The sequence below is a fragment of the Anopheles aquasalis genome, chromosome 2 (assembly GCF_943734665.1).
Source record: "Anopheles aquasalis chromosome 2, idAnoAquaMG_Q_19, whole genome shotgun sequence".
Taxonomy (NCBI): Eukaryota; Metazoa; Arthropoda; class Insecta; order Diptera; family Culicidae; genus Anopheles; species Anopheles aquasalis.
The window spans coordinates 5,337,501-5,350,000 of record NC_064877.1 but is presented as its reverse complement, the minus strand read 5'-3'; the positions used below and the strand labels follow the sequence as shown (position 1 = coordinate 5,350,000).

The following is a 12,500-nucleotide window of genomic DNA, read 5'->3' as shown; positions in this document are numbered from 1 at the left end:
TTAACTACGAACGAATAGGAGAATATGAGGCAAGGGGATAGACCTATTTTTAGAATGGCCGTTGGCGAAAAAAAAACGGGTTCCGGAAATGGTTGGTTACTTTTTCATCTACAACATTCCTGACATTCCTGACTGGTGCATCTGCCCCGGTGCATTCTAAACCGACGCGAGCTAAACTTTCGTTGCACGGCTGCACACACATATCGTACTTGTTTCTGCACCTGCACATTCCACAATGGAACGTCCTCTGCTATAGCCACTGAGTGCACTCTCAGCGGTACAAAAACCTTCTGGCAATGGCTCCAGTTAGGGAAGCACCACCACCAGCTGCCTTCCGGCCATAAGTGCATGTAATCCGAATCACGTCCTCACTCGCACTGCAATTTGCCAACCTTCACGATGCCACCAGCGCAGTGAAATGATAGGAAAAGAGCGTGGAAATGCCTTTTTTCCCTTTTTTGCCCTGCATTTTTGGAGAACTGTTCCAACCAATGGAATTGTGTGTTGATGTTGTTGCTCGCGATGATGATGATGATGATGATGTGCACCTTACGATGCAACACGTATCATGATGCATGCAGGCTTGTTGATGCCCTTACTGTTGCACGGTGCAATGCGCGGATTGTGTAGCCACATCACAAGCACACGATGGCAACATACACTGAGACCGGAAAAGTTACAGATAAGGATACGATAATGATGATAAGCACGTTGCCATGGTTGTGCACATTCCGGGGTGCACCGTTTCCAGGACAGATGAATGGGATTACTGTGCTCGTGACGTGAAAGGAGCTACTGCATGGAAGAACCACAAAGAGCAGATTAAGCAGCACTTGTGCTAGTCAAGGCAGCTGCTCTTAAGGAAAATGAATTTTCTTAAAATAAAGTAACTCCTACTCTTGAGTTTTCTCTCATTTCATTTCATTTGTGTTTTTTCCTTAAATATTTATTTAGCGACCCACTACTGGCCGCATTTTTATAGTGCTTGTAGTGGTCACAGAAGCCAACAGCTGCCTGATAAATAAGGCCGGCTGCAGGTGTGCAGTGTAATCAACTTTAAGCCCAAACATCATTAATTATGGAGCGCAGCGAGCGTGGGAAATGTTCATCACGGAATCTTTCCGGTTCATCAGCGCATTCAACGAATGTACAGATGCACATTCGGTGAGCAAGATAAGCTTCACCCAGGCGGCGAGGGTTGTTTGGTTTTTGCGAAAATTGCGAACTGCACTGACAGATCTGCTGAGGTTACTAGGATTTATGAAGCTAGTTATTCGCTGGAATTTTTTATACGTTTTCCACTCCAATAAGTAAGAGAAACGTACTTAAAAGAGATGTTTAGTATTGTTAAAGTGTCTGCCTGCCCTTCGGTCAGATCATGTAGAATCCATTTAGCCAACTCATGATGACGTATTTACGTTTAACGCGAAACAATCTTTCAAAGTGACAAAACTTTCAATCGTCAAACCCGTCGTCTCGGCGTTCTCCGCCCGTTAATCCCGTTTACGTTATAGGCCATAAACGTGCCACCGTGGCGTGGTCAGTCGCAGGACTCGCCGCTGGTTGGTGACGATGATGATAATGACCTTCACTCGGCCACTCACTGGCACACTGGCGGTCATCGTACTTTACTGCTAGGGAGTGCTGTTGCTTTTTTTGGCACGAAATTACTTGCTGACTCAATTTAGCGCCCGGATGGATTAACTTTTTGTGTGATTTATGAAACATTTAACGATGTCAATCTCCGTGTCCCCGGGGTCCTCCGTGACCTATCGCATCGCATCGCGTGTGGCGTGTGCCCAAAGTATTTATTAGCGTGGCGAGGGAGAATGAGTTTTTTCGGGAGATTAGTTTGTCCTGGACTGGATGGGTGTTTGTGGCTGCACGTTACTTCACTTCGCTCCGAGGCTCACTCAGCAGGTCCGCTGGTATGTAACTGCAGCAAAGATTACGTTGCACACACCCGCCAAACCGGAAGTTGATTAAATTTGGCCACCACTTGCCTTTACTTACCTGTTTTGTTTCACAAAAATTTTGATGAAAAATTAATGCACCTTCTTCTTTCTCTTCCTTTTCTCTTTTCTCGGTGTATCCATCACACGCGCTGGCGCTTGCACAACGCGCCGTTCCCTCGTGTCTGGCAGGCCGGAGTGACGGCGTTCAACCTGGACGACACCAACTCCAACTACTCCGGTACACCGTCGATAAGGAAGAAGAGCTTTCAGATCTACAGTGGCGCCGGTAAGTGTCGCTAAACGTGGCCCGCATTCTGTTTAATTTTCTCATTCGTTCGTTAGCGTGTGCGCCGCGCTGTTGACAAACTTTCCCGCATACTCCCGCGCGTTGCCGACGACGAATTTTCTCTCGTTAAGACATTGTTGGCCCACGGTTGGCCCGGGGTAACCCTGGGGGAAATCATTATCAAATTGTATTAATCATCGCTGGAGCGTAATTGAATGCGATAGAATTATCGCTCGGAGAGATAATAATTTCTTCTTCACCTGGCCTTCATCCTGGCATTCACCTGGAAGAGTCGACTAAGGCCGGCGTAGGTTCTACCTCCGTTCTGGCTCCGTTAGATGGCCCAAGTGGAGCATAAATCCCAAAGGCTACACCATCACCAGCATCGTCATCTGTCGCCGTGGAGAAATATGTATGGCGACTGCTCCATGCTGTGGTCTCTGGGCATTCATTTCCAGGCTAACCTTTGTCTGCCTGCGCTTGTTTGCCCTCGCAACCCTCGTGCACTAAATGAGGCCGAGTGAATAGAGAAGATACTGGCTGACTGGCTGACAGGCTGGCATGCTGGTTGGTTGGATGGTATTAATTAAAAATGCATATTACTTTAATTAACAACAGGAGCCATCTGCTCCACAAATGCCTTTCAGTCCAGACTGGATGACTGACTGACTGTCGGCTGGCTGGTTCATAAAGCTCGTTGCTTGAGGTCGATATGTAAATCAGGCCAATGGCTTATTGCACCTCGCTTCACAAACCGAACCGGGCACATCGCAGAAGCAGACAGCAGGTGAGTCGGGTAAGAGCCGTCAGACGTCAAAAGCATACATTACGCAGCTCGCACTCACTCACTGGGCTGAACTGGGTTTCGTCTTTCAATTTCCAACTACCCTCAAAGCCCTCGTGGCCCGCGTTGTTGAATCCAAAGCTTTGGGATTGAGAACGAGTTATTCGATTTCACAAAATAGCCATCCTCGAGATTTTCGCTCGCTCTCCCTCCCTTTCGTTGTCTCCCACAAGAGACTCGTAACGGCATCATCATCATCATCATCTAGCTCCTTGGCACCTTTGTCACCCGGGCGCATTGCTTCTCTCTGGGACGCCAGGTAGTAGCGACGTGACTTCCCGGAAGTATAACTTCATTTATCAGCACTCAACGTGCCTGTCTGTCGACGTCGTTAGCGCCGTAGAGATGAAAGGGGGCCGTTTGGCTCGACTTATCGGGTAACGAGTTACCGAAATTGGTTTCGGTGCTTTTACGTCACTTACCCGGCCTCCGAGTCTCCCCTCTTCAGGTGTCGTTGTCGACAGCCAATAACACGCTCGGAACCAGTAGGAATTTGTAACTTTCGATGCATCCCAACACTGTCACTGACTCATGCTCAAGGAGGTGAAGGTGAAACAAAGGTGGTGGGGGGCGATTTGTAATGCAGGACATTGTTTGTGTCCTGCTGCATTATTAAATTGTTCCAAGTTCATCCATCGAGCAACATCGAGACCATGTCGCGACTGGTGACACTTTTCACACTGGCCACGAGTCACGAGCGCTTGTAAGAACACAAAGCCAAGCCGAGCCGAGCCCAGAAACTCTCCTGGGAAAGCCGTCAGCCGTTGATGGTGTTTACATGCGACGCGCGTACACACCGGCTCGCCCTTTGACCGGATGCAGAGACAGAGCAGCAAAGTTTCTGTAATTGAATTCGCCTGGCCGTGTGTTGTGTGGCGGTTCCGAACACACGGCGACGACGATGACTTTAGCGTCTGTTCAAGTGTGGCGTAAGCTGCGAACGAACGATCCGGGACCCCCGAAGTGAACCGGCCGCCGTTAGAAGTCGTTCTATGAATCGTTTTCAAACACGCTCTTTGACCCGGTAGCACCCTCGTTTTCGGTCTAGGACGAAAAAAAAGCAAGGAAAACAAACAAGCAAGTAAGATAGTAGTGCCGAGTACTTCATACAACCGAGTACGGACAATGATTCCTGGGGATGATACTGCTTCCCGCACCGACGCAGTGTAAGCAAATATATTGCGGATAGGAATTGAAATCAAATTTCACAGACAACCAACCGTGGGATTGAGGTTACGGATGAGAGAACACCATCGCTTGATCGCTTGCTATTTGCTGTTGTTTGCTACCATTCCGGCGTGCGAATCGGTGAACCAGCGACCGAGAACACCTTTTGGAATGGTTTGTTCAGGTTCGTTCACGAATTGGTGGCCACTTTGTTCACTTTGACTTTATTTGTGTTTGATCATCGTTTCACAAGGAAATAACAGGGTGTTTTAAAATTATAATTCCAAAGCGTGAAAATGATTCCTCGATCGAGCTATTTCCTTGCAAAAATGAGATGCTTTGTATCGCAAATGCATAAAAAAAACCCTAGGCCAGGCTGGTGTTGAAGGAGATCACAATCAATTCCGTTGAAAACTAATCCAATCCTCTCTAGGAATCAATCACTTACCGCGTAAAGTTTTACGTCTGCCGTAAACTTTTAACGAACCATAATGCCATCTCCCCTGCAGCATGCACCTTTAATCCAAGATCCTAAACACCTAGCAAGCGTTGCACTAACAATGAACCGCATGCCACTGAGACGATGCCAGTCTCAAGTGTCTAGAAGCAAGAATGTCGACATGGCGTCGTTAAAGGGACAGAAATAACATGGCAATGGGACGGAAAAGGCAATCGGAAAACCGACAGGACAACAAGAAATTGACAATCCTGCACCAATGGGGAGGGGGTGGAAGTTTATTTGCTGTTTTCGTCGTTGTTCTTCGGTGTCGTCGTCGTGCGATCAAGTTTGCCGGCATGTGTGGAGCGCTTTGGACAGAGTTGTGCCACAAGCAGCCACTCGTCCTTCGTGAGAACGAAGAATGAAGTTTCTCGATTTTTTGTTGCTCGTCGACGTGCCCACAGCTGGACAACGGACGCAAAGTTTGCTTTAACTTTTCTAGCGAGGTTCAGCAAAAGCATCCACTTCTAGTGTCGTCTGTCGTCGTGCAGTGATAATGAAAGTTGTTCTGCTTTGTTAGAGAAAAGTTGCTGTGAAGGAGAAACTCCACATCAAGATAAGGAGCCGGCCTAATGCCACAGGAGCCACAAAATGCAACCGCTGGCCCATTACCGATCGACACAATGATAATCGACTTGGGCGTAACGGGCATCTTTCTGTTCCACCAGCTTTTAGCTGTTAAAAGGGCTAAACGTCGGGATTATTTGATTTGTTCTACTTGAGATAAAGCCATTGCGGAATGTGTCGTTGAGCGGCCACTACATTAACGATTGACCGCTGAGAAGTGCACGAGAATCCCGAAGAGTGGTATTAGTGTCCGAGCGTTGCTACACGGTTTCTGACAGTTTTAATCCTGTGCCAGAGTCCGATGCATTGCGGATTACCTCTCGTTCTGTGTCGTCTCCTTTCACGTATAGTTGAAGCTTCTTAATGTTGTTAAACGTCGCTAAGCGCCACGCTGCACTGCGCCATCGCTAGCGTCGTCATTCCAAAGGATGGAGAAGAAATTTCAAAATGAAACTACGGAGACATCCTTTGCACCGCTACCTGAAACGAGTCGACGCTGACAACAAACCCTCTCTGTTGATGGCAACTATTAGCCACCCAAGGTCTTCCCGGAGAACGGGACGAGCGAAGCCGGAAGTCTATGGCCACGTTATGAAATATGATGTTTATACACGTTCCCCTAGCAAGCAGCCTAGTGGGCCTGGGGCTTTTCATTTCACTGTCCTCTGTGTGAGGGTGTATGTGTGGTCGTCCTCTTTCTCCGAGACCATCCGTGACCGACCATGTCGTCCGAGCCGGGCCGACCACAGGTTTCTGGCTTCTGGTCTCTTCCATAAATGATGGGCCACAATAGAGTGCTTCCGATTAACTTCGATGAAGCCGTGGTTTGTGGTGATGGTGGGCACTTTACAGTAGTGCGCTTGGGCCGGATCGGACCATACCACCACTAGATTCCAAGATTCCGAGTTCTTTTTCCATTTCCAGCGAGGGTGGTATCGGTTGCAGGTATTTTCCGTTTCGATCTAATTTCGATTGGATCGAAAGGGAGTTGAACAGGAAATTGGAAAATGGACTATCGTTTACCATGCGGCTAATGATCTTTTACACGGTTTGCGTGTATCTATCACACATTCACATTAAGATTAGTATTAAAAAAAGCAGATCTAAATTTCGTTTCGATATCTGGTTATGTTATTCCAACGTGCATGAATTAAACAGGTCCATTAAATCGAATCATCTGCGAAGCAACATAATGAAGTTAGCCAACAAGTTGCTCTAATCTACTGATGGGACCAATTTGAAAATTTGCTCGAGCTGCCACTCACCTGCCACAGACTTTGAAGATTGTCTGCGACTTTACATTCAAATTTGGTGAAAAGTCCTTTCTTTGTAGTCCCTGCAGTTGCAGCCTTTACGGAATGGCAAGCTAAACGTACTTGTAGCGCCCCTCCACCAGTATCCTAATGGTAACATTTACCAAACGATTACTCAAACCATATTGTGAGTATTTGTTGCCAGCCTCCACTCCCTCGCACCCCCACAAATACGATTCAACACCGCGCGGATGGCTTCGTACTCTCTGCGCCTGAAAGGCATTTAGGCAGGAAAGAGCCGGGATGGTGGGGTGAGCAAACGGCAAACGACTCGAACGACTCGAACGACTCTCGAGGAGCCCAAAAAGGATTCAAAAGAATCGAAATAAATCAGCTTAACTTTATCATGCCACCCCGGTACGCTCTCTTACGCTGCGGAAGTGATCCCTCTCACTTTGGGAGCGCTGCTCGCAGCTCGGCGAGTAAATGGAGACACTGACTGCGGGCGGTTTGTGGATGTCCTGTGGCAACCGCGAAAACCTGTGGAAGTGAGGAATGAGTGTTTTTTTTCACTTTCCTCACTCCTTCGATGGTGCCACGACAAAAAGGGATGCACGGTGGAAAGAAAAATCGATACGAGCGGACGCCTCAAGGACTTCGATCGAGTAATTGTGCCAAAGTCAAAGCTGCACTCGAGAGGTCAACTTGATGGCCCCTAACTCCTCTTCAGTGTCGTCGGCATCGGTGAATCCCCCTACGATTGGTTGAAGCAGCCTGTTGAATCTGGAGAACGGTCAACGGTCATGACACTGGATTGATGTTCGAGTGTAGCATTAACGAATCGTGGCAGATCCGAGGGCAATCGAATCTTTATTCACCTTTCCGGTAACGCAGCTGTTATCCCATAAATTTTCTATAAATAAAGCCACCTCGTTAAACAGTCGATGAACTGCCAGAAACAGTTACTTGAAGGTCAGCCAAGGTCCGAACCCAGGCCTGCACGGCTGTGTAACTATTGCATTGGGCATCGTATCGATTACCAGATTGCTGTTCGATGACGATTGCGGTTGCAAGATGCCCGTGGCTGTGTGATTTGTGATCCGGGTGCTACTCACTGCTAAGCGGAGTGCCGGAATTAGCATATCCAGATGAATCCATCGCGAGGGGTGGCAGACGAGTGGCGAGCAGTTCACACTGGAGGGTAGCTATTAGTCTACCGGCGGTGGTGCCGGTAATGAGTGTAAAACTAACCTCCCAGGCCGTCCATTTGTGGGTGGGTTAGTGTGTGCGTTAGGGTAGTAGGGTAGAAGAAAACCACAAACACCAGTTTACATGCCAATTAGACGTCAATTACTGTAATTGAGGTTAAGGCAGAGTGAGAGAGAGAGAGAGGGCAGCTCATCCGGGGATCCGTTTCACTGCCCTACCTGTATCAACTCTGACAATCCAAGCATGCGTCCGTAATGTGAAGTGAATTCCGCCCCCTTGGATGGTCGTTAGTGCAGGTTCGTGGTGTTTCAACGATTATTTCAACAGCAAATTGAGCTTCAACTAATCGTGAGAAAGTTGATTATTCAGTGTCGGTGGCACGTGTGGTTCGTTGAGAATTGATTTATTTAACTACACACAACCATTTGATTTCATAATACGTCCCGAGATGGAAGCGAAATGAGATGTTCTTTCCACAAGTCGATCCGCTGATCCACCCATTTCACTTGTCCATTCCGCAGCACAAGAGGAGCTGGAACCGCTGAACAACCTAAACATAAACAACACCGCCGAAGGCGTCTTCGATACATCCCGCTGCTGGAACACGATCAAATGTTTGTTCAACGGTGTCATCTGCTCGCACAAGTTCAAAAATGTGCAGGTAAGTCCAACAGCAAACCGTACCGTACGCTTTGGCTAAAGATAAACATAAAGTCCACTTGCACGGACCGGCCGGAGCGGGGAATCCGTTACACCATTGCAGAGCAGAACCGACTTTTTGATAGACTTGCGGCTAAATACAAGTATCTGGGACAGATCTAAGTCAGAAAGACCAAAGAAGCAAAGAGGAGGTGCCGCAATCCCACCATCACCAAGTGATAAAGCTCAACGATGAAGGAGTAATGAAAATGCTAAAGCGGTCCACAGGATCCGCGCGCACGCCCAGTAATGAAGTTGAAAGATTGTTTGTCTTGGTGCACCAGTAAAGAACGGCAACGCAGTGGACGAAGGTATTTGCACGGGAGTAGGTCGATTTAAAGTTTTAAAAGTAAAGAAAACTCTTCTAAATGAAAAATTCCAAAGATAAAGTAACGAACGAATGCATGTTGCTGCACCCAGTTATTCAATCTCTCTGCGAAGCTACAATATATTGGCACATTTTACGGCCAATAGCGTCAACAGAACATGCACCATAGAAGCGGAAGCCTCACGTAGTGCGAACTTCTATTTGACTGGCCGCCAGTTGAAGTTGCGTTTCAGCATGGTGATGCACCACTTTTCTTTCCATTCTTTTTATTTTCTCACTTCATATGGATTGTTTTCAACGAAAAGCTACGCTATTGAAACCGGAACAGGCGCACGGGCGTATGTACACTGGCAGCATAGCGGAATGTAAATAAAAATGAAATAAAAATGAATAACGAATCACGGACCCGCTCGCCAGAACGCCTGGGCTGGGTGGTAGGAAAATGAAAAACTTTTCTCGTTTTTGTTAAGATCCTCCTTTTTGCCTCCTTTTGCCACCGTTCTGTCGATTTGTATGCTTCTCGCAACATATTTGTTCGTTATGCGATGCGAGCGTGCTGCCACTATCCCCGGCGGGCAGCAGCCGAGCTGCATAAAAATGCAAAACGTGAATAAATGCTTCGACAGGACTGCGACGTCTACAGCTCGGGACGGGCTCGCGGAACAATACGTTGCTGCAGTGGCGGGCAACAATCCGCACGCTTGAGCTGGAACAGCACCTGGTTTTATGACAAATGGAATCAACTTTTTCCTTGAAACAACGGCTGGCAACAGTGCAGTAGTTGGGATGGCGGGGTAGCGTAAACTGTGTAGCATCTGTTGCTTCCTCTGCGAAGCCTCTCCGGTGCTGCATCGCATTCCGTTGTGTCAATGCGCTCGATAGCTGGGCGTGGAGCATCGGTTTCAGTCCCATTTTGCAGGAAACCTTTTAAGCAATCCTCTCTGGGCATATACACAAAGCACGGGAGCATCTTTAGGGTAGTAGACGTTGTCGACCAGTGGAAGACACTGTGGTTCTAGTTACCTTGACAATCCAGCTCAACCAGTTCCCGGGAAAGCAAACTGATGAAATGGAAATGAAGCAGCACAAGACGACAATGGGTTCAACCTGAACCGGGAGGGGCTCCTGAATTCAATCAGTTCGAAGTTGCCAACGAAACCATATAAGGAGTTCCGTTTCCTTCGAGTCCTCCGGCACTATCGGGAGACAAACCTCCACGAAGGTCATCCGCTGAAGGAAAGGAAACTGTTGTACCATAAATCCCAAAGACATTCTAAGGGCAACCGATAGCCCGGTGCATGTCACTTAGCTATGCCAACGGGGTTCTCCTGGGGAACGTTCGTTCGTTCGTTCGTTCTTTGTAGTTATGGTTTCTTGTTTTGAACCGAAATGTCCTTCTTCTGTCCTGGGTGATGTCCGGGGAAAGAAAAGTCAAAAAGGTGCTCAGAAGGTTTACGATAATACTAGAACCCAGCATTTTACGGTTATTTAGGTCACTTTGAGTGAAGCATTACCATCTTGGAGGGAAACCCGTTTTCCAACAACCAGCGGCAATACACAAAACCACCCTTGCGGTAACGGGGCTTTTTGTGAAAAAAGGATCCTGCTTTATGCCTTCTTGTGGTCGACGCAATTCGACCGCAGAACAATGTGAATAATAATTAACCTTTTCTTGTTGGGCTTGTAAGCTGGTTGTGACGACCTCACGAAAGAAACGTTGTTGCCAGGGGCCAAGAATCAAAATCATGCTTCATTTCATTATTCAGTACGCGGTTGAATATTGAAAAGTAAGCCACGAAGCATAAATCGCATGGCATTATGGCGTTTCGTGATTCAGATGGATTGTTTTTAATTGATTTGAAATCTGGCGGAAATAAAAATCCATAAAAATGTTTTGCAAATTTGATTGAGAACCAGAACGTTCCTTCGGTATCAATATTGCATCGATCGACTCTAGTTTTAATAAATAATTCAAGTGATGTCCATCTAGCAGGCAAATTTGGTCCACCATTTACAAAATGAAAGATGAATTCATCAATTCTGGGTGCACGGTGTTGTGCTAAAAAATGGATAAAACAAAACTAACTTTATGCTTTGATTGATTTAAGTCAATCGAGCGTTGACGCCTGTCACGGACACTTCCATAAGCTGGGTACAGATAGGAATCAATAGATTGAGCGGGAGAGACTCATCCGACACCAAAGGATTCGTTTTTATAGAAAACAGAACCATTGTGTTTGTGGTAACGGATTGGAGGAAAAGGCTAAAACCAAATGTTTTCCCATCACGAACACGAGCGGCTGAGCTGATTGTCATTGACTCATGTCGAAACGTCCATTCCCGGTCGGTGGTCGGTGTACAATAACACTCGACGGCGTTGCAGACAAGCAATGGCATTGCTTGCACCACCAGTCGGCACTAGTCACGAGCAGGAGGGATTAGACTGAGATTTACATTCCCGATGCTCGATGCTCGATGCTTTCGCTTGTCTTGTCTGCCACTCGACGCGTGGCGGCGTTAGTGGGTAGTGCTTTCTACTGCTGCAGTCCCTCGTCAGCACACCCACATGCTTCCCACTGGAATCCCTTCCTATCACCGAGCGTTAGGTCGCAATCTATTTTCTGTAAATTCACCGTTCTTATCCCGGCAACCGCTTCATGCTCCATGCTGTAAGCAGCAATCTCGCTATGATTCAGTGCAACGCCCTGCATCTACTGCTGCAAGCAGTGCCACAAATACCGTATAATATGTGTGTGTCTTAGCACTGACCCATTTCCTTTGCCATGGTCTTGCGTTGGCCTGGTGCACGAGCCAGATGACAGTTTCCTTTGCAAGCGAACTACCAGCACAGATAAGATTCCCGTTGATGATTGTTGGCTTTGCTGGTGGCCTCCGTTACAGGTTACCGTACAGGGGAATAGCGGGAGTTGCTGTTTGTTTTGCTCCAAAGACCTCCGGCGAACAGTGGTGATATTGGATTTACGACATTCCGTAATGTGCGGACACACAACTGCATTACATTTTTGATGTCCAGGAAGCGCTCCAATTTGCACTTATTTCATTTGCGCTCGCTACTACCTCGCTGCTCACCTCGTGCTGGCTTTAATGAACCACTTTTTCATCAACATTTTTATGAGCGAATCAAGTAACTGATCGCATGCCGCACGGCACGGCATAGTCTACGCAGTCATCTAAAGGTGCTTGGGAGAGTGCTCGCATAGGAAAAGTTTGCTTTTTATGTGCCACAACCGTACGGTAACTTTCGCTTCACTTCTGTACTACGAGTGGCCTGAGGCTGCTGAAAGTTGCACGAGTGGCTCAGATGCAGTTTCACCAGCGAGGAGAGAGACGGTGGCAACCATCGTTGCATAGTGGCTAATTGCATCGCCCCCGCGGGGGGTTGGCTGGTACGTACATATTATGCAGCTTATGCGCGCTCGGTGGTGCAGCGTGTCGTACAAGTTTGCAAACATTAAACCGTTTCACCTTTTTATTGGTTTATAATAATTCGCTAAGCTCGCTGCTGCAAGAGTGCGAATCGTTGCGAGTGCGATTCACACGAGTTTTGATCACCAAGATCAACTCCTAAATGAAGCAAATTAAGGGCCACACCCGATGGGTGGAAAAGCTCAATTGTGAGCAAAGTGTGCGGAGCTAGTGGTGCACGTTCGCTGATGGCGGGGATTTAGCGTC

The 12,500-nt window shown here is 47.5% G+C and overlaps 1 protein-coding gene across 2 annotated transcripts in view; it reads left to right on the top strand.

Moving 5' to 3' along the window:
• The window catches only part of LOC126573337 (adenylate cyclase type 6), a 70,491-nt gene that overhangs the window by 38,937 nt on the left and 19,054 nt on the right, over positions 1 to 12,500 (top strand). For both annotated transcript variants that reach the window (XM_050233358.1, XM_050233359.1), the window contains 2 exons: positions 2,145 to 2,241; positions 8,302 to 8,441. In XM_050233358.1, the coding sequence (XP_050089315.1) occupies positions 2,145 to 2,241; positions 8,302 to 8,441 (237 nt within the window). The remainder of the gene's footprint in view (positions 1 to 2,144; positions 2,242 to 8,301; positions 8,442 to 12,500) is intronic.